The sequence below is a fragment of the Palaemon carinicauda genome, unplaced genomic scaffold, assembly GCF_036898095.1.
Source record: "Palaemon carinicauda isolate YSFRI2023 unplaced genomic scaffold, ASM3689809v2 scaffold2, whole genome shotgun sequence".
NCBI classification, from domain to species: domain Eukaryota; kingdom Metazoa; phylum Arthropoda; class Malacostraca; order Decapoda; family Palaemonidae; genus Palaemon; species Palaemon carinicauda.
Window position 1 is genome coordinate 112388 of NW_027169589.1, and position 22843 is coordinate 135230.

The window sequence follows — 22843 nt, forward strand, 5'->3', positions numbered from 1 at the left end:
TTAGTCTCCATAGTAAGCCTGAGCTCTTTACTCATAGTTGGCCCATCGTCACCTATCCCGCTAGAAGTCGTGCCTGCAACTAAAAGTGATGTAACACACTGGGTGAGTGTGGGAGGATTGTGGCTGATCTAGCCCCTTCCATCCCTGCTAACTAGCGGAGGGTGGTTAAAACCTCACGTTAAAATGTTTATGGCTAGATTTCAGCTACATCAAAACTAATACTGTATCCATAATAAAGAGGTCAGGTTTGTATAGTTGAGAACAATTCACATTACTTCCATATTTGTCATATTTGGATACTGTATAATATATAACATTGGAAACAAGAAATTTGCATTTAGAAAGAGCATTCAGGAATCTTGTTTACTGATTGCCCATGTCTCAGCAACTTAAAATTGTGTGTTCAGCTATTGTCTATGAATGGTGAGTACCCAAATTTACAGATTTTTTTCAAAGCATCTATTTTAAAAAATGTGTTATTTCCTTAACATTTGTTTCTGACTTTTTGGGTACTTCGTTTTTTTTTTACAGTGTATAGGGTATTAAAGAAACCTTTCAATATTCTAAAGGTTATTAAAACTTTGTTTTTTATCCTTCCTGCATTTCAGAAGCATATAGCAAAATGAATAAAATACCAACATTTTGTTTAGATTTAGTTGAAAATTTGGGGTCATTTTGAAAATTCCATAATTGTTTTACTTGTAATTCTATGAATTTCATGAAAGTTGAAAATTTCCTTTTCTTAAGAAAGGTTTATAGTAATAACCATTTCGTTTTATACAGTTCCACCGCCAACACTGATGGTCTGCCCTCCTCCCTGTCCCCCTCCAACACTGGTTCCAGTATGTACTGATGATCATAACTCTGGAGATTTAAAGTTGCGCAAGATTGCTGATGACCTGAGAGAGATTATGCCACTGAATGCTATTTTGCCATCTGAACAAATCACCTTCCCGTCTGTTGGAGAGGTAATTATTTTTATATATATATATATATATATATATATATATATATATATATATATATATATATATATATATATATATATATATATATATATATATATATATACTGTGAAGTTTTATATTAACCCTTTTACCCCCAGGCTCTTTGGAAATTTCCAACCCTTAACCCCCAGGGGGTTATTTTTTTCCCAGCACATTTTGCAGTATATTTTTTTAAAATTGCTCTAACAGCCTTAATTTTTGTCATAGAGAGGTCAGGTTGGTCTCATTCTCTTTGAAAATGCCTGAATTTTTTCAAAAAATTATCAAAAATATGAAAAAAAAAAATTTTATAGCATTTTTTTTGCAAGGACGTACCGGTACGTCCATGGGGGTAAAGGGCTGGGTTTTGTGAAACGTACCAGTACGTCCTATTGGGGTAAAAGGGTTAATAAGAGATATTTTACTAACCTATTATTAATTACTACATAGCTGCTAAATACTGCATGACTTGAAACCATTTTTAATCTTGCAATTGACAGACTGGTTGTGATGTAGTTTTGTTTGTTCCTACAATTATCAAACGTATCTTCCTTAAAAAATGGATTTCTCTTCAGTGGTGCTGAAATAGTCATTAGATCGATAACTAGTAGGATAACGACAGGTGTCATGAGGGAGAATGTCCGCCCACCTGCCTGACACAGAATAACACTGCATTACATACCGTTGCATTACTCTCTTGAGTAATTTCTTTGTGAAAGTTGGTTTTTTATAATGTAAGTGCTTTCACTTGTGGGCAAAACTGCATCGATGATAAGCCTGTGGTGAAGTGAATTGTGTTTTCTAGGAGGGTACTAACCTTTAAAACCATGTGTTGTGTACCATTGTAAAGGGATGTCAATGTATAAACAGCACCCCCCTCCCCACTTTTTGAATATACTCACATTTCTGATCAGCCAGGAAAACAATGAGCTTATAGGATGACCTGTCTCTCTTCGTGATAGTTTTTCTGCCTCTGGAGGGAATTACCGTATCTAACTTGGACTAGGTGACCCCCATACCGCGTGCCCGATGGTAAAATTTTTCATCAAGCAGGCTCACCTGGCATCAACAATGTTCCCAGGTGGTGTTCCCAGGTGGTGTTCCCTATGACCCAGTGTCAGTGAGTGTTCCCAGGGCTCCTCTTGTTACAAAGTCCTCCGTTTAGTGGTTTTTGCGATGGTGGAGGAAGCTCTAATAGCTTCATCAGAGGGAGTGCAGTCATTATTATCAGTCGCCCAGACAATGACTCCTCCATTATAGCAGAGAAAAATGGTTAGTATGGTAAAGGAGTTTATCCTCTGTTTTCTCCCCGCTTTGAAAAGACAACAAAGAAGGTAGTCACATGGGAAGGCCTTTCGGGAGAGGGAAAGTACTTGCCCATGAACCTGTATCTTTGTGGTCAGCCAAGCAAGCGTGAGCTGGTGTTTCAGTTGCCGCTATTGCGGTAGGAGCAGATGAGCAATTTTATTTTGATTGATCATCAGCTTTGTAAGCAGGAGAGGGTGAGATTTTATGCGCCCACCTTTCTTGGGCCTTTCGCGATATGGAGGATTTTTCCTTACCCTGGTGTTCACTGTGCCATACAGAACTTGCCTGCCAACCCATACCTTTAGAGTCTTTTAGCGATCGTTTGCCTGGTGTGATGTCCATTGCTGTTTCATCAGTTGGAGGTGCATGGTCCTAACCAGGTACATATTTCACAGTACCTCCTCATGCCAATACTGAGCTCATCTACCAGCTGTCACCTTTGAGGTTGATTAGCAATCATAAGTCTGGTATGACATCACTGCTATTTCATCAGTTACATGTGAAAGATCTGATCTTGAAGCAATCTCCAGAACCTTACGGTAGGCCAACATGGGTATTCTATGTGCTATTCCTCATGCCATTGCTGTCCGTAGCCAATGGAGCTCACATGACACCGGTACCTGAGTGGTCAGTTAGCAATTGTGATCTTAAGGTAACAGTTACCTCTGTAAACTTTCAAGCCATTACAGAGTTTTTTCACCGACCTATACCTTTGGGGTAGGTCAGCAAAATGAGATTGGTACAACTGTGACTGTCGTTTGCTCAAGTGTCAGGTAATTCACCAACTCCTAGATGATTGAGGTAAGCTACCCTCCTCTTCCCCTTTTGATTCTTGAAGATACATCTCAAAAGTTGAACTAGTCCAGGAAGGTTGATCACAAGAACAATCTATCCTCTCTTTTGAGGGAAGACAATTCCTGTGCTGATCAGAAAACCAGGTTATGGGTTTAATAGAGCTGTATTGGTCTGAGGGATCAGCCCCATACTGATGGCTGACAGATCCTGCAAGGGACCTCTCACATGAGGGTAACAACCCCATGTCCGTAATGGATCACCAAGAGCCAGGCCAATCAAGCAGGGCCAACGTCCAACTTATTCCATACAGGGCGATCATAGCTTGAGCACCCTCCTTCATTGTTTACCGGCATATATAAGTACTTTTTCAGTCTCTTTTCCAATTTGTTCCCTCACAAATATAAACTGTTTTCATTTACCTGTAATAGGAGTATGATTTTATCTTAGAAACGCCTGTTAAACTTTAAACGAGGTAGTATTAGTTGCTGTCTGGTGGAGAGTAATCCCTGCCCACCTGACAGTCAGCCCTGCACTCACTTTTGATTTCGTCTGTATGTATGTATGTAAGATCCCCCCCCCCTCTCTCTCTCTCTCTCTCTCTCTCTCTCTCTCTCTCTCTCTCTCTCTCTCTCTCTCTCTCTCTCTCTCTCTCTCTCTCTCTCTCTCTCTCTCTCAACGAAAGAAAGGCACCGCAAGGATGGAAACTAGGCCATGTTCCACCAATCTACAAAAAGGAACCAAAAGAAGAACCTTGCAACTACAGACCTGTGTGTCTAACTTCAGTGCCTTGCAAAATTTTTGAATCAATTATAGTAGATGCAATACTAACATGTAGAGAAAAACTATCTCCTGATAGACAGCCAACATGGTTTTAGACAAGAGATCGTGTGACAAATCTTTTGGATTTTTTCCTCATGTTTCAGCATTTATGACATGAGCTGGGCAATAGACATCATATACCTAGAATTTTAAAAGGATTTTGACAAAGTTCTCATGAAAAATTAATGGTCAAAATTAGAGAACTAAGCATCATTGACGAGCCAGCTGAATGGATCGAAGATTGGCTAACAAACAAATAAACAGAGAGTTGTAATCAATGGCGAAGCTTCATAGTGGGCAGCTTTTACTAGCGGTGTACCTCAAGCATCAGTCCGAGGCCCATTGCTATTTCTGATCTACATTAATGGCATAGATTTAGGATTAATTGATAGAATAGCCAAATTTGCCGATGTTACTAAACAAGGCATAAATGCTGCGAACTCAAAAGTCGTAGAGGCCTTAAGAGAGGATCTGATAAAGCTAGGAGAATGGTCCAGAAATTGGCAAATGCCTTTAAAATATAGGAAAAGTAGAGTCATGTACAAAGGTTATAGTAACCCACAATCAGATTACAGTACTCACTGCTAGGTAATGAAATACAAAATGTGGACTTAGAGAAAAATCTTGGTATTATTATCAGCAAGGATTTGAAATTAACCAAACAGAGCATAAAAGTTGAAAAGAAAGGACAAAAACTAATTTGTTACATAAAGAGACAATTCAGATACAGAAACGAAGACACTACTACAGCTGTACACCTTACTATACTAGTAAGACCCATTCTTGAGTACCGAGTTCAAATCTGGGCTCCAAGTATTCAGAAGGTTATAGATAGACTGGGCTGTACAAGCTAGGCCCACCAAACTAGTTCCAATACTAAGGCAATTTGGATATAGACAGAGGATGGATGGTTTGATCTTATTTGATCTACAATCTTGATGACTAAGCGGACAGTTAATAGAGGTATTCAAAATTCTTAAAGGAATAAAAAATGTAGATTACATCCATCTATTCATGCTTAGCACAAATCAGATCAGAGGTAATGGATTCAAACTTTAATTAAAAAGATACACCACCGCTGAATGTGGCAATTTCTTTACATACAAAATAGAAATTACTTGGAATAGACTTCCAGTGGATATAATAAACAGTAACACCCTAAATGAGTTCAAGAATAAGTTAGCCAAGATCATGAGAACTCTAAATGCTTAGTCTAAATTGCTCTACCAAAGAGGAAATGGGGTCTTTACGGATGAACTCAAAAGTCTTTGAGACATCCAAAATCCTTGTAACTCCTTGTCCTTGTAACACACACACACACACACACACACACACTCACACTCTCTCTCTCTCTCTCTCTCTCTCTCTCTCTCTCTCTCTCTCTCTCTCTCTCTCTCTCTCTCTCTCTCTCTCTCTCTCTCTCTCTCATATCCGGTAGGTTTAACCTTGCCGCAAAGACCAGCTCTGAGCATCCAGACTAGGACCGGACCACTATCAAGTCTTTTTACTTTTTCTTATTTCTGTTTTTCTCTCTCAACCTTAATATCCAAACTCAACTTTCAATCTGCCTGGCCTTATAAAAAGTAAAATAGAAAATAAACAAAATGACTGGATATTCAGTTACAACGGCTATTTATAACTAACCTATACACATACAGACATTAAGGAGTTGACAGCTACCTCATGCATCAGAGCAGAGGCTTTGGAACCTCTATAAACAACCCTAGGAACTCGCTCACAGGTTACATGAGACTGGGACGGAGGAATCCCAGTGTGACTGGACGCGAGAATGGAATAGTGCTATTAGTACCCCGGAAAGTCCATTCCAAACGTGTAATTGTTGACCACTCCCTGTGACCGACCCCTAGCGAAATAGGCTTAACTGCTCATGAGGTTGACGTAGCTTTTGTACCTTGTTGGATGTCCGGAAATCCCAGTAATCGCTAGCCTTCTGTTGTCAATCCTAGCAAGAAAACAGGCTCCTGCCTTGGGCTGCTCAGTTGGAAGCTGCGCCACGTTAAGGACAACCCAACTTTGAGGAGGCTTAACTGTTGGTTTGTGAGCACGTATGTGAGATTAGGGACTGAAAAGAAAAAAAGTCACCCAGGATTAAGCAGATACAGCAGTATGTGGGTAACTATCAGCCACCCCCCCCCCCTTTTTACAGAGTAATTATTGAAGTTCTTAGCGGAGATTTCCCAACAGACAGTATTAGACAGTAGCAAAGAGAAATAAAAAATGAGAGACTGAAGTAGGACCACAAATGTGCAAAATGCCAAATAAAGAAAAGGTGCATCGACTTCAAATGACTGTGCGCTGCAAACCTGCACCGTAATAGTGTATGCCTGTTATGTCAGCAAGAACAGTAAATAGAAAAATTGAAAAAGGGAAAACTAAAATTTGAGAAAACAGCTGAAAGAGATAATGTCAGTTCTAACAGTTATAAAGTTAAGGAAATAACCAACAAAAACAGAGTTCATGAAACCCACTAGAGGAAGGGTAGCTAAGTCCAAGAAGACTAAACAACTGCCTAGAAATATATCTATCACCAAAAACAGATTCTCACCCCTAGCAGAGAAGATGAGACGTTAATTGGAGAGACTATGGTAAAGGACCAAGGCAATCCTTCTTGAAAAGCTTGAAACTTTGGATTTCATATTCTCCGATAAAATCCTTTGTTTTTTCTTGAATCCAAGTCTCGGTAGAGCATATGACATCTAGTTCCTCACTAGCTATCATTACCCTGAAGTTTTCCCTTTTGTTTTAAACTGACTGAACATTGAATTGTGCCCCTCTGAGAAAATTTTCTATCTTTTTTTATCTTTCTCTGTGGCTTTGCCAGTTTCCCTGATCTACTAGTGTTTTATTTTTACTTTTATCTGCATTATCAAAGTTTTCTGCTAAATTTCCTCTATCGCTGTAGGAGGATTTTCTAAGGGTCTAGTTTGTTCATTGTCTACTGTATTTAAGTAATTGTACAGCCTAAGATTAAGTTATACTCTCTTACCTTCTTCGTATTCTGTCTCTTCTGTATAATTTTTCTTGCTGTAGAAAGTATGCCAAAGATCTATAAATTTCACTTTCTTTTTCTGGCATGTGGGATTAAGCCCTTCGTTAATCCCTATGGCCTTACTGAAGGTGAAGTGGCTGAGTCTTGAGAGAATACCTATAACAATAGTATTATCTGTCTTGTTTCTACCCGTTTCAACAGTTTTTTCTAGCTGTTTAACCAAAGGTTCTGTTTGGCCAGCACCATCCTTTCTCAAGAATAGGTCATTTCTAGTTGCTTGAACAATATTAGTGGTCTTCTTGTTCTCTGTTATAATCTTACTGACCGCTTCTTCTATCTTCTGGTCGTTTCCACCTGGATAGGACCTCACCTTTCTCCTCTTTTTGAGGCCGAAGTCCTATTAACCCTTTTACCCCCAGGCTATTTGGAAATTTCCAACCCTTAACCCCCAGGGGGTTATTTTTTTCCCAGCATATTTTGCAGTATATTTTCTTTAAATTGCTCTAACAGCCTTAATTTTTGTCATAGAGAGGTCAGGTTGGTCTCATTCTCTTGGAAAATGCCTGAATTTTCTCAAAAAAATATCAAAAATATGAAAAACAAAATTTTTATAGCATTTTTTTGCAAGGACGTACCGGTACGTCCATGGGGGTTAAGGGATGACTTTTGTGAAACGTACCAGTACGTCCTTTTGAGGGTAAAAGGGTTAAAAGATGAAGGTTTTTATTCATTATTAAGGAATAAATGAAAGCTTTTTTAAAAGTAGTTTTTATTTTTCATAACTATACAAACCTGAGTCTTTTGTTACACCTCCTGTCTCAAACACCCAGCAATCCCTAGTTCTAATTATAATTACCTTGGTGAATTTTAAAGGCTATTGTAGCTGCGCAGAAGTCTTAACTCATATTAAATGACCTTTTTATACTTATGTAAAATCTTGAGTTGTTTTAACGTTTTGAAATGTTTTAATGTTAATGATTTCTTTGAGATGTACATCATTGAGTCTTATTTCAGATTGATTATCATTCACCGAGTTTTTATAATTATTTTTAGACCATTTTTCTGGTTGCAGCTATATTTATTACTAAACTTACAGTCCATTTCTTTTAGCGAGGCAGATTTGCACCGACTCGCAGCGGTGCCCTTTTAGTTCGGAAAAGTTTCCTGATTGCTAATTGGTTAGAATTATCTCGTCCAACCAATCAGCGATCAGGAAACTTTTCCGAGCTAAAAGGGCACCGCTGCGAGTCGGTGCAAATATGACTCGCTAAAAGAAATAGACTGTAGAATCTATCATTCTTTTATAGGTTCATTTTTGATGATGTATTGTTAGATATTGGTTTTCTTATCATCCCAAATTTAAGTTATCGCTGTAAAGTAGTCAAGACCATTCTGGCTTCGGCAGAGAAATACCATTTACTATTTCAGTTTGTTTTTACAGAATGCAGATTGTGATCCAACGCACACACTTCATGTTGATGCATTCCTTTATGATGAAGACATGGTTGATGAGCTGTGTGATACAGGGGAATTAGCAAGAAATTATTGTGTGGACTGTTCGTCACATAACACACAACCTATAAGTAAGTACAGTTTATATTATATCATTGAATCTTACATAGCATTTACTGTGCTATAATGTGGCAACAGGACAATTAGCCCTTTTACCCCCAGGCTATTTGGAAATTTCCAACCCTTAACCCCCAGGGGGTTATTTTTTTCCCAGCACATTTTGCAGTATATTTTTTTTAAATTGCTCTAACAGCCTTAATTTTTGTCATAGAGAGGTCAGGTTGGTCTCATTCTCTTGGAAAATGCCTGAATTTTCTCAAAAAATTATCAAAAATATGAAAAAAAAATTTTTTTATAGCATTTTTTTGCAAGGACGTACCGGTACGTCCATGGGGGTACAGTAAAGGGATGGGTTTTGTGAAACGTACCAGTACGTCCTTTGGGGGTAAAAGGGTTAAAACTCAGTTATATTAAGCCCACCGGGAAAAGATATATCAATTGATAATTAAGGCAATATTTGAAGCGTGCCCCTTTTTTCTTGATATTTGAGAAGAAGGGTAGAGTTAGCCCTCCTTATTCCAATGGATTAGGTAACACAGACAGCCGCAAAAATCGAGAATCTACGAATACTTTTTGCTCCAGGGCGGGTCAACTCATAACGTATCAATTTACTGACCATTGCCTACCTGCGGTTGACTTAACATACTAGGTAACCCACTGTACTTCACTTCATTGTTTTCATGTGGTTTTGATCACAGTAATGTAGTTCATACTACTTTTCAGAGGTAATTGTATGTTATTAACCCTTTTACCCCCAAAGGACGTACTGGTACGTTTCACAAGAGCCATCCCTTTACCCCCATGGACGTACCGGTACGTCCTTGCAAAAAAATGCTATAAAAAAATTTTTTTTTCATATTTTTGAAAATTTTTTGAGAAACTTCAGGCATTTTCCAAGAGAATGAGACCAACGTGACCTCTCTATGATAAAAATTAAGGCTGTTAGAGCAATTTAAAAAAAATATACTGCAAAATGAGCTGGGGAAAAAATAATTCCCTCGGGGTTAAGGGTTGAAAATTTCCAAATAGCCTGGGGGTTAAAGGGTTAATACAAATTCGGTACAATATAAGATGATTCATAACACGCGAAGTAATTGCCACATCACCCTATGTTTAAGTAGCTTACAGTAACAACAAAACCCTTGTTCATATGTGATACTGTAGAGTAAGAAAAAATCATTAATTGTTGATGGTTGAAATCTAAATAAAACTTGAAAGAAAAGTACAAAAATGTTTGAATGAAGGACAATTATCCTTTTTAAAACTGTGATTTTTAGAATGTGATAAACAATTTGGTCATCTGACAAAATTGTATGCTGTTTTATTCCTTACCCTATGGTTTCTTATACAATACTGTAAATATGTAATTAGTAGTTTTTTTTGCAATGAATGTGTATGAATATTTATCCTACTATAAGTGAAAAGAATTAAAGAAAACAAAAAGGGACTTAAAATATAAAGTTCTATGTAGTAAAATCTGATCTGTGATGCATGATGTAATCTATGTACTGTATATATAACGGATTTTGACATGGGAAAAATCTTTTTTTGGGTGAGATAGCCATGTCGTCCCGATGGAAGTTCCTCAAAGGCAGCTTTCTACTTGGGATATTTCTGCGAAAGAGTTCTTTCCCCCAGATATTAGAGTCGATCAGCTTTCTAGGTTCATGCCTGATCGTGGCAGCGGCTAGTACGTGTTCTCCACCTGGTTTCTTTTATTGTGTTGCAGGCTTTTTTGTTCCGGAGCCGACAGGCTTACGGCGCCATTAGCATGTCATCAAACAGTCAGAAATTATTATTAGTTATTTATTCATTTACTTTAGGAATATGTTATTTTTCAATATTAATCTTACCCGATAATCATGTAGCTGTCAACTCCGTTGCCCGACAGAAATCTACGGACGGGATACGCCAGCGATCGCTATACAAGAGGGGGGTGTACTCACCAGCGCCATCTGTGGTCAGGTACTCCAGTACTTCTTGTCAACACCACCTCAATTTTTCCTCTGTCGTGCCGCCGGCAAGACCTACATGGATACGCTGTTGATTTTGGAGTCTTTGTTCACGGTTTTGGTGAAGTATTGCTCTGAAATTTAGCCTTCGCTATACAGGAAGCTTTTCCCTTAGCTTAGATAGCTTTTGGAATTAAGTTGATTTAATGGTTAACGATCTTTGCTTTAATTTGGAATCCCCCCTTGACTGTTCTCTAATTCAAGATGTCCGACCACTCTCAAGCTCCTAGACAGACAAAGGCGATGTAGTGTTAGGACTTGTAGTAGGCGTCTTCCGAAGGCCTCGGTTGATCCTCACACCGTTTGTTCCGACTGTAGGGGAAAATCCTGTCAGTTGGAAGATCGATGTGAGGAATGTGCCGGGCTTTCGGAATTTGATTTTAATGAATTCCTCAAGTATACGGCTAGGTTAGAGAGGGAGAGAGTTAGGAGGAGTTCTTCTCGCTCTTTGGTTTATTCCTCCCCCCATGATCCTCAACCTTTTCCTTCCCCTGTAGTGGTGACCCCCGAACCTATTACGAGTGCTCAGCCTGATATGTCGGATATGTTACGTGCCATTCAGGCTCTAGGTGATAAGGTGGAGTCTTTAGTGAGTGACCACTATCTTCTCTTGGCAGATGTCAAGGAACTTAAAGTGAAAAGTGTAGTGGGAAGTGGTAGTGCCAGTGCTGTGCCTAGTGTCAGTGTCAGTGTTGCGCATGAGGATACTTCTGTGCGTGCCAGTCGTCCTCCCAGTCCGGGACCTCTTGCAAGCTCCCAAGCCCAGGGGAGAAGCAATGTCGAAGGGCAAAAGGGTTCGGCAGGCCTTGATCGGCGCACAGTTGTATCCTCAGTGGTTGCGGGCGTATCTGATAGAGATCGTCACTTCCACTCCCAGACGATTGAGCCCTTTATTTCCTCGTCTGCGGAAGAAGTTTCCAGGAGGAAACGCTGGACCCAGGTCTCACGACCTCTTAAGCGTAAGGTCCAGACCGAGCGAGTCCAACAGCCCAGGTGTAGCCACTGGGCCAGTTCGGACTCGCCGCAGTCATCTGATGGCTGCACGCCTCCTAAGAGAGGTAAAGCGATGCCTCAACAGGCCTCTGCTCCAACTTCTGTTGATCCCAAGTTGTCTATGCTGCAGACAATGCAGTCTCAGCTTGCGGTGTTGATGCAGGAGTTTCAGGCAGAGAAGGTTAGCACACCTCCTCCTGCGAGCGCTCCTCCACCTCTGCGCAGTCCACCTTGCCAGACGTATGATGTTGAGGCTCCTCCTGCCTCCATGCGTGAGCTGCCGCATTGGGAGTTGCCAGGTACCAGCGCTATGCAGCAACCTCCACTTTCCTTGAGGCAGGAACCTCTTGCTATGCGGCAACCTCCTCAACCCTTGAGGCAGGAGCCTCATGCTTTGCAGCAACCTCCTCTTCCCTTGAGGCAGGAGCCTCATGCGTTGCGGCAACCTCCTCCATCCTTGAGGCAGCAGCCTCATGCGTTGCGGCAACCTCCACCATCCTTGAGGCAGCAGCCTCATGCTATGCGGCAATCGCCTCAACTCTTGAGGCAAGAGCCTCAACTCTTGAGGCAAGAGCCTCTCTCTGCGCAGCCACCTCCTCAACCCTTGAGGCAGACGCAACTCTTGAGGCAGGAACCTCATGCTATGAGGCAGCCGCCTCAACGCATGCAGCAACCGCATTCTTCGCAGCATGAGCCTCTTTCCATTCAACATGAACCGCATACTATGCAGCATGAGCCTCATGCCTTACAGCATTCGCTTCTGACCACGCTTGCTCCTCAGACCTCCGCAGAACCTCCTTCATCCCAGCCTCATGACTTTGTCATTGCCAGCCCTCATCCTCTTCAGCAGAGACTTGATGATGGATCCGCAAGTGCGCATGCACCCGTTCTTCAGGATTCAGCCATTCAGCATACCGCTTTATCGTTACCTCTCACTTCTCAACCCTCAGGTGATGAGGTTTCTGAGGATGAAGCTGCTCACCTGGATGATCCTTCTTCTGATGTGGAGGAACACAAGTCGTCACCACCTTCCATAGACTTTCGTAAGGTCCTGACTCTGTTCAGAGAGTTATACCCTGAACACTTTGTTTCTGCAACTCCTCGTTCTCCTCCATCCGAGTTTTCTCTAGGCATGCAGCCTATTACGTCTGTCTACACTAAGCTTGTCCTCGCCAGATCATCAAAGAGAGCTTTGAGGATTTTAGGGGATTGGTTGCAGTCCAAGCAGCAACTGGGAAGGACGTCTTTTATGTTTCCTCCTCCTAAGCTGGCTTCTAAGTCGGGCGTCTGGTATGCCACGGGAGAGGAACCAGGCTTGGGGGTCCCTGCCTCTGCCCAGGCCGACTTCTCAAGTTTGGTTGACTCTCCCCGTAGGTCGGCTATGAGACGCTCTAAGGTCTGCTGGACCTTTTCTGATCTGGACCACTTCTTGAAGGGAGTCTTTCGCGCCTTTGAAATTTTTAATTTCCTCGACTGGTGCCTGGGGGCCTTGAGCAAGAAGACTGCCCCTTCTGACAAAGACTCGGCCATGCTGATCATGTCCTGTATGGACAGAGCAATTCGCGATGGTTCTGGCGAACTTGCTTCTATTTTTGTCTCAGGAGTCCTCAAGAAAAGGGAACATCTATGCTCCTACCTTTCTACTGGTATCACCTCTTGCCAGAGGTCACAGTTACTGTTTGCTCCTCTCTCCAAGTTCCTGTTTCCGGAGGAGCTAATCAAAGAGATGGCTGCGGCTCTTATCCAGAAAGATACGCATGACCTCATGGCCTCTTCAGCACGTAAGGCTAAAATTGTACCTTCAGTGCCGAGAACTTACCGCACCCCGGTGGCTGATACACCTGCTACCAGATTCATTCCGCCCTTTCGTGGCAGAGCCCCCAGCCGAGGAAGTTCCCGTCCAGACGGTCACAGGGGCAAGTCCAAGAAAGGTGCCAAGTCCACGAAAAGCAAGCATTGACTTTCCTCCTCTCCAGACAGCTGTAGGAGCCAGACTCAAGACCTTCTGGCAAGCCTGGGAAAGAAGAGGTGCAGACGCTCAGTCTGTCAAGTGGCTAAGGGAGGGTTACAGAATTCCGTTCTGCCGCAATCCCCCTCTGACCACATCTCCCATCAACCTCTCTCCCAACTACAAGGAGAAGGACAAGAGGCTAGCGTTACATCAAGAGGTGTCGCTCCTGTTACAGAAGGAGGCAGTGGTGATAGTCCGGGACCATCAATCCCCGGGCTTTTACAACCGTCTCTTCCTGGTGGCCAAGAAGACAGGAGGTTGGAGACCGGTGCTGGACGTCAGTGCGCTCAATGCTTATGTCACCAAGCAGACGTTCACAATGGAGACGACGAAGTCGGTCCTAGCAGCGGTCAGGCAGGAGGACTGGATGGTCTCGTTGGATCTGAAAGACGCCTACTTTCACGTTCCCATCCATCCAGACTCCCAACCTTTTCTGAGATTCGTCTTTGGAGAGGTTGTGTACCAATTCCAAGCCCTGTGTTTTGGTCTAAGCACGGCACCTCTTGTGTTTACGCGACTGATGAGGAATATTGCGAAATTCCTTCACTTGGCGGACATCAGAGCCTCCCTTTATTTAGACGACTGGCTTTTAAGAGCCCCCACAAGTCGTCGCTGTCTGGAGAGTCTCAGATGGACTTTGGATTTGACCAAGGAACTGGGTCTCTTGGTCAATTTAGAGAAGTCCCAGCTTGTTCCTTCCCAAACCATCGTTTACCTGGGAATGGAGATTCAGAGTCGAGCTTTTCGGGCTTTTCCGTCGGCCCCAAGAATCAACCAAGCCCTAGAGTGCATCCTGAGCATGCTGAAGAAGAACAGATGCTCGGTGAGACAGTGGATGAGTCTAACAGGGACTCTGTCATCGTTAGCCCTGTTCATCGAGTTAGGGAGACTCCACCTCCGCCCCCTTCAGTACCATCTAGCAGCTCACTGGAACAAGGATATGACACTCGAGGCGGTCTCTATTCCTGTTTCCAAAGAGATGAGGGCTACTCTAACGTGGTGGAAGAGCAACATTCTTCTCAAGGAGGGTCTCTCATTAGCTGTTCAGACCCCCGACCTTCATCTCTACTCGGACGCATCAGACTCGGGCTGGGGCGCGACATTGGACGGACAGGAATGCTCGGGGACATGGAACCAGGAACAGGAAACGCTTCACATCAATTGCAAGGAGTTGTTGGCAGTTCATCTGGCCTTAATGAACTTCAAGTCCCTCCTGCTAAACAAGGTGGTGGAGGTGAACTCCGACAACACCACAGCCTTGGCGTACATCTCCAAGCAGGGAGGGACTCATTCGAGGAAGCTGTTCGAGATAGCAAGGGACCTCCTCATTTGGTCAAAAAGTCGAAAACTCATGCTGGTAACGAGGTTCATTCAGGGCAATATGAATGTCTCGGCAGATCGCCTCAGCAGGAAGGGTCAAGTCATCCCCACAGAATGGACCCTTCACAAGAACGTGTGCAGCAGACTTTGGGCCCTGTGGGGTCAGCCAACTATAGATCTGTTCGCTACCTCGATGACCAAGAGGCTCCCATTGTACTGTTCCCCGATTCCAGACCCGGCAGCAGTTCACGTGGATGCTTTTCTGCTGGATTGGTCCCACCTCGATCTGTATGCATTCCCGCCGTTCAAGATCATCAACAGGGTTCTTCAGAAGTTCGTCTCTCACGAAGGGACACGGCTGACGTTGGTTGCTCCCCTTTGGCCTGCAAGAGAATGGTTCACAGAGGTACTGCAATGGCTGGTCGACGTTCCCAGGACTCTTCCTCTAAGAGTGGACCTTCTATGTCAACCTCACGTAAAGAAGGTACACCCAAGCCTCCACGCTCTTCGTCTGACTGCCTTCAGACTATCGAAAGACTCTCTAGAGCTAGAGGCTTTTCGAAGGAGGCAGCCAGAGCGATTGCCAGAGCAAGGAGGATATCCACTCGCAGAGTCTATCAATCTAAGTGGGAAGTCTTCCGAAGCTGGTGCAGAGCCAATGCAGTTTCCTCTACCAGTACCACTGTAACCCAAGTTGCTGACTTCCTGTTACATCTTAGGAATGTTAGATCTCTTTCGGCTCCTACGATCAAGGGGTACAGAAGTATGTTGGCAGCAGTTTACCGCCACAGAGGCTTGGATCTTTCCTCCAACAAAGATCTGCAGGACATCCTTAGGTCTTTTGAGACCTCTAAAGAACGTCGCTTGTCCACTCCAGGCTGGAATCTAGACGTAGTCCTAAGGTTCCTTATGTCATCTAGATTTGAGCCTCTCCAGTCAGCCTCTTTCAAAGACCTTACTCTCAAAACTCTTTTCCTCGTCTGCCTTGCAACAGCCAAAAGAGTAAGTGAGGTTCACGCCTTCAGCAGGAACATAGGATTCACATCTGAAACGGCTACATGTTCCTTACAGCTCGGTTTTTTGGCAAAAAATGAGCTTCCTTCACGTCCTTGGCCTAAATCGTTCGAAATTCCTAGCCTTTCCAACATGGTGGGTAACGAACTGGAGAGAGTTCTTTGCCCTGTCAGAGCTCTTAAGTACTATCTTAAAAGGTCAAAACCTTTACGAGGACAATCAGAGGCCTTATGGTGTGCTATTAAGAAACCTTCGTTGCCTATGTCTAAGAACGCAGTTTCTTATTACATAAGGCTTCTGATTAGAGAAGCTCATTCTCACATGAAGGATGAAGACCTTGCTTTGCTGAAGGTAAGGACACATGAAGTGAGAGCTGTGGCTACTTCAGTGGCCTTCAAACAGAACCGTTCTCTGCAGAGTATTATGGATGCAACCTATTGGAGGAGCAAGTCAGTGTTTGCATCATTCTATCTCAAAGATGTCCAGTCTCTTTACGAGAACTGCTACACCCTGGGACCATTCGTAGCAGCGAGTGCAGTAGTAGGTGAGGGCTCAACCACTACATTCCCATAATCCCATAACCTTTTTAACCTTTCTCTTGAATGCTTTTATTGTTGTTTTGGGTTGTTACGGTGGGCTAAGAAGCCTTCCGCATCCTAGTTGATTTGGCGGGTGGTCAATTCTTTCTTGAGAAGCGCCTAGGTTAGAGGTTGTGTTGAGGTCCTTTAGTATGGGTTGCAGCCCTTTATACTTCAGCACCTAAGAGTTGTTCAGCCTCCTAAGAGGACCGCTGCGCTCAGTAAGGAAGACGTACTTATTAAAGGCAGAGTAATGGTTCAAGTCGACTTCCTTACCAGGTACTTATAATTTCATTTGTTATTTTGAATAACTGATAAAATGAAATACGGGATACTTAGCTTCTTGATTAACATGTACACTGGTTTTCACCCACCCCCCTGGGTGTGAATCAGCTACATGATTATCGGGTAAGATTAATATTGAAAAATGTTATTTTCATTAGTAAAATAAATTTTTGAATATACTTACCCGATAATCATGATTTAATTGACCCACCCTTCCTCCCCATAGAGAACCAGTGGACCGAGGGAAAAATTGAGGTGGTGTTGACAAGAAGTACTGGAGTACCTGACCACAGATGGCGCTGGTGAGTACACCCCCCTCTTGTATAGCGATCGCTGGCGTATCCCGTCCGTAGATTTCTGTCGGGCAACGGAGTTGACAGCTACATGATTATCGGGTAAGTATATTCAAAAATTTATTTTACTAATGAAAATAACATTTTATTGTTCTAAAGTGTGGCATGTATATGGTATCCCCCCATCCTTCCTTGGTGTTTCCTTTTGTGTTTTTTATCAGCATTGGCATATGCTGGTATACATATATATATATAGATAGATAGATAGATAGATAGATAGATTTTATGAGCCCAAAATCAAAATACGGATAAGCATGGGATGGAGACCTTTTGGTAAACAAAATGAGATGAAAACTAAAATACCCCTACCTCTAAAAAGAAATGTATTTAATCAGATGGTCCTACCAGTGTTGTATTAACCCATACATTATAAACTTGAGCCTAACCAAAGCCTTAGAACATAAGTTAGTTACAACTAAAAGAGCTATTGGAAGAATAGTGATGGGAATAACACTATCAAACAGAAAAAGATTATGGATATGAGAGCAAGCTTAAGTAGAGGATATTCTAACATGTATGAAAAAGAAATGGAGATGATCAGGACATATAATGAGAATGGCAAATAACAGATGGACATTAAGAATAACAAACTGGGACCCTAAAGATGGCAAAAGAAACTAGGGAAGGAATAGGGAACGATGGATTGGTGAGCTATGAAAATTTGTTGGTATAAACTCATAAAAAAGACTAAAAACAGACAGGAGTGGAAGGTTATATCTAAGACCTTTGTCTTGCGTTGGACTAGCTATTGCTGCTGGTCATATATATATATGTATATGTATATATATATATATATATATATATATATATATATATATATATATATATATATATATATATATATATATATATATATATATATATATATATATATATGTATATATATATATATATATATATATATATATATATATATATATATATATATATATGTGTGTGTGTGTGTGTATGTGTCATACATATATCTATGTATACATACAGACAGACAGACCTGTACTCTTATTTTATGGGTTAGAACCAGTAGATCATTCTCTTTTTATTCTTTTCAGCCTACATCAGCCATTCTGCTTCAAGAGAAAGATTAGCATATATATTTCGGGCATTGCTTCCACCGATACCAGAGGACACTATATTACTGGATATTGGCTCTAGACTAGGTGCTGTTTTATATGGGGTGAGTATTTATATGATTTTGCTAGTGTAAATATTTTTTAATGGTGAATAATCTTTATTCTTTAGAATGGTATTTAGGATTCATGATTTTTTAAAAGCTCAGTTGTTCCAACACGGAGTACTTACCTCGAACTACTTTCTTAGGAGTATCTGGGATTCTCCCAACCGACCAGAATTTTGTGTAGTTTCCCCTATCTCCGTTTTCTCTAGTGGGTCCCTCTGTGGCGGATGGATACTCGCCCTGAGGCGACCCGGGTGGGATTCTCCTCCCAACCGACCAGAATTTTGTGTAGTTTCCCCTATCTCCGTTTTCTCTAGTGGATCCCTCTGTGGCGGATGGAATCTCGCCCTGAGGCGACCCGGGTCAGCGTGCGAGAGCATGGAGCTAGGTCTGGGTCGTCAGTAAGCTTCTGGTCGCAGTGTAGTTCACATCTCGCCGCTCTCTCTCACATCCTGTCCGACCCTTTGCGTCCCCACGTGGTTGGATTCATGATTTTTTAAAAGTTCAGATTATTCTTTATAAGACTTATTATTAAAGTGATTGTATTTAAGATACTATGATTTAGTAAATAAAAAAACTAAAAAAGGGTTTACACGTTATAGTGTGAGTGTGAATTTAAAGTTTGCATTTAGATATTTAGATGTACAGTAATTGGGTGATTCTTAACCCTTTTACCCCCAAAGGACGTACTGGTACGTTTCACAAAAGCCATCCCTTTACCCCCATAGACGTACTGGTACGTCCTTGCAAAAAAATGCTATAAATTTTTTTTTTCATATTTTTGATAATTTTTTCAGAAAATTCAGGCATTTTCCAAGAGAATGAGACCAACCTGACCTCTCTATGACAAAAATTAAGGCTGTTAGTGCAATTCAACAAAAATATATACTGCAAAATGTGCTTGAAAAAAATAACCCCTGGGGGTTAAGGGTTGGAAATTTCCAAATACCCCGGGGGAAAAAGGGTTATGGATTCCTTTTATCAATGCGAAGAGCCCTGACTGGTATCTAAATTGTAAGCTACATATCCCAAGCCCAGAAAAGGAGACAGATGATGCGATGAGAAAATTTGAAGACCATTATTAACCCTTTTACCCCCATGGACGTACCGGTACGTCCTTGCAAAAAAATGCTATAAAAAATTTTTTTTTTTATATTTTTGATAATTTTTTTTAAAATTCAGGCATTTTCCAAGAGAATGAGACCAACCTGACCTCTCTATGACAAAAATTAAGGCTGTTAGTGCAATTTAAAAAAAATATATACTGCAAAATGTGCTGGGGAAAAAATAACCACTTGGGGGTTAAGGGTTGGAAATTTCCAAAGAGCCTGGGGGTTAAAGAGTTAATGAATGATAAACAGAAGAGTGAAGAGTATTGGAGACTTAATCATTCAATATAAGTATCAGTTACGTCCTTAAGGGACAGTTTTGTCAACTATTCTGAAGGGATTTTACATGTCTACCATATACGAAAAGGGTCTCTTCCCTCGCCTTCGGTAGAACAATGACTGAATTAGATTCGAAACTAAACTGAGAAACCACCTTCACAGGCTCTTAGATTTCAAGGCATTGATCAAAAGAGGAAGGAATAAAGACCATAACTTCAATCATTAAAATGAAGAAAGAGGTTACAACACGGAATCACTACACTCAATTGAAGATTCTCAAACCTAAAATGTGAAGTTTCCGTAGATTTATTATGCTGCGTCATGGTTCGTTAATCATGTAAGTCGTATTTGTTCCGTAACCAAAATACAAACCACGCTATTTACAAAGGGTTTACTTTTAGCGCAGCTGAAATGACGAGCCAATAGTTTTAACGAGGGTTAATTACCCCCGCGCTAGTTAGCGGGGGGTGGGGAAGGGTAGCTTGCTACCCCTCCCCCCTCCACACACCGGTGACTTGCTTCACTTCACTTTTGGCTCGGCGGTGATCAGACGTGTCTGCTCATCGCCTTCGTGACAGCCTTTAATTTTCTGCTTTTTCTTTTCAGCGTGTGTGTTGGTTGGAAGTTGACCTTCAGTTATTTCTTTACAATGCCTACATGCCCTGGAGTTGCCGGTCGTCCTTGTGGGACTTTCATGTCGGACGTAAATACGGATCCACACACCCTCTGCCCTCAAGGTCGGGGCCGACGGTGTGACCAGGAGAACATGTGCCGTGAGTGCAGGGAGTGGTCTGCCTCCCAGTGGGAGAGGTTTGGCCGTCGGCGTAAGAAGAAGTCCAAGAGAGACCGTTCTCCTCCGGGGTTAGCCTTGAAGGAGGAAGGTTCTCGGGACTCTTCTTCCGCCGCCCAAACCTCCTCCGAAGCTCCCCCTCGTCCGCCTCCTAAGGAGAGTCGGCCGAGTGGGAGCGCAGGCCCTTGTTCTGTTTCCCGACCTTCGGTGGGGGGAGAGGGCGTCGCCTCCCATAGCGAGGCGGTTCCCCCTCCTCCTCTGGGGGAGGTTATTGATAATGCCTTATCCAGTGATGATCTTTTACAGATTTGGTCATCCCTGGGGCTTAAGGGCTTGCCCTCCAGGGTCGCTCTTATTGACCTTGTCTCGTTGGGGGCCGCTGTTAAGCAGTCGCCGGTGGTAGCAGAGGTAGACCCTCTGTCTATTGTCGACGTCGTGGTGACAGAGGCCTCCGACGTGGCTGGGCCTTCCGCCGCAGGTGCTGTTGCGGGTGATGGTGCTAAAGGCTCTCCTCCTCCTTCCGTACATCCTTCGAAGGGGGAAGTGAGTCCTTCGGTCTCGGCTGCTGCTCAGCATCCTTCTGAGGGAAGTGCTTTAACGGAGACTCCCCTTCGGAGGACCGATGGTCCCGACGATCTCCCCCGAGGCCGCCTCCGCCGTAAGGCTCACCGTCCGCTACGCCACAAGGGCCTCCCTTCCCCTTACAGGGGGACTAAGAGGCGCCTTTTTGGGTCTTCATCCTCCGGGGGGGACCCTCCTCGTCAGCCTCAACCTACAGCTCCGCCCTCCTTGAACCTCTCTGCAGACCGCTCACCATCTCCTGCCAGATCTTCGCCTTCTGGAGAACTCGTCACCCGACGGGCAGCGTTCCCTTCGGGGCTAAGGGATCCTTCCCTTATGCGAGCAGTGAAGCGCTCTATTGCTCGCCAGCGCTCTCCTGCTCGTCGACGATCTCCTGCTCGCCAAGACTCTCCTGCTCGTCGGCTCTCTCCTAATGTTCGCCCCCCTCGCCAGCGCTCTCCTGCTCGTCAGCTCTCTTCCGAGCGTCAGCGCTCATTTGAGGACCTTCGCCCTGCGGTCTCTGACCACCCTTTAGTTCCTGCTGAACTCCCTGCTCACCATCTGCCTGGTCCTGTGGCTACGCAACATCGTGCTGTGGGTGTGTCAAAAACACATGTTCGCCAACGCGCCAGCGATCTCCCAGTTCCTGCTCGTGAACGCGCCGCGCCACCTGTCCTTTCACATGACACGCGTCGACCTTCTGCTCGCCAGCGATCTCCAGCTCGCCAGCGATCACCTACACGCCAGCGATTACCTCCTCGCCAGCGTTCACCTGCTTGCCAGCGCGACAGGCGATCTTAGTATCGCCTATTCAACAGCGACAGCTACCGCGCCAACGTTCTCCAACGCTCCTGAAGGAACATGGTTCGCCAGCTTCTAGCTCGCCATCGCGCGATCGCCCGCCTGCGCATGCTGCTCGCCATCGCTTGCCATTGCACGATCGCCCTCCTGCGCATGCTGCTCGCCATCGCTCGACCCTGCACGATCGCCCTCCTGCGCATGCTGATCACCATCTCACCCCATCACGCGATCGGCCACCTGCGCATGCTGCTCGCCATCGCTCACCCCTGCACGATCGCCCTCCTGCGCATGCTGCTCCTCATCGCTCGCCCCTGAACGATCGCCCTCCTGCGGATGCTGATCACCATCGCACCCCATCACGCGATCATTCACCTGCGCATGCTGCTCGCCATCGCTTACCATTACGTGGTCATTCACCTGCGCATGCTGCTCACCATCGCACGCCAGTGCGTCGACATACCACATCGCGCCATCGCCAACTTGAGCGGCTGCACTCACCAGCTCGTCATCGATCGCCTGTGGATCTACATCGCCAGCGATCTTCCTCACCTACGCGGCAGCGAGTTCCCTCGCCGTCGCGCCAACGCTTACGTTCGTCGCCTCGGACACGCGTTCATTTACCTGCCCACCTTCGCGCCCACGCGACCACTCGCCTGCGCGCCCGCGCGACCGCTCGCCTGCGCGCCCGCGCGACCGCTCGCCTGTGCGCCCGCGCGACCATTCGCCTTCGCGCGACCATCGTTCGCGGCGAATTCCACAGCCGGTGGTAGCAGCAGGAACGCGTGCTCCTAGACGGCACTCGGGATCACCTCCATCCAAACACAGGTTGGTAGTGCAGGACGAAGAGAGGTTAGTACAGCATTCTTCCCCACCTTCTTTTCAGGCAGGTACCGTCGTGTCCACTCCAAAGGATCGCCCGATCCCATTCCCTTTAGCGAGGATTTCGGACTCTGTGTCCTTGGAGCAGCAGACTTGGTTTGGTCCGCTGGCACGGGCGTTAGTGAGGGTTATGAAACCAGCACTCGGCGGCCAGGGTAACAAACCAACGGCTGTCTCTCCTACGCTGAAGAGAA

General features: G+C 44.0%; 1 protein-coding gene across 3 annotated transcripts in view; it reads left to right on the plus strand.

The window, feature by feature from the left end:
- LOC137635934 (uncharacterized) overlaps window positions 1-22843 on the plus strand; it is a 98980-nt gene that overhangs the window by 34145 nt on the left and 41992 nt on the right. For all 3 annotated transcript variants that reach the window (XM_068368382.1, XM_068368383.1, XM_068368384.1), the window contains exons 3-5: window positions 784-968; window positions 8360-8501; window positions 18106-18230. In XM_068368382.1, coding sequence (XP_068224483.1) covers window positions 784-968; window positions 8360-8501; window positions 18106-18230 — 452 coding nt within the window. The remainder of the gene's footprint in view (window positions 1-783; window positions 969-8359; window positions 8502-18105; window positions 18231-22843) is intronic.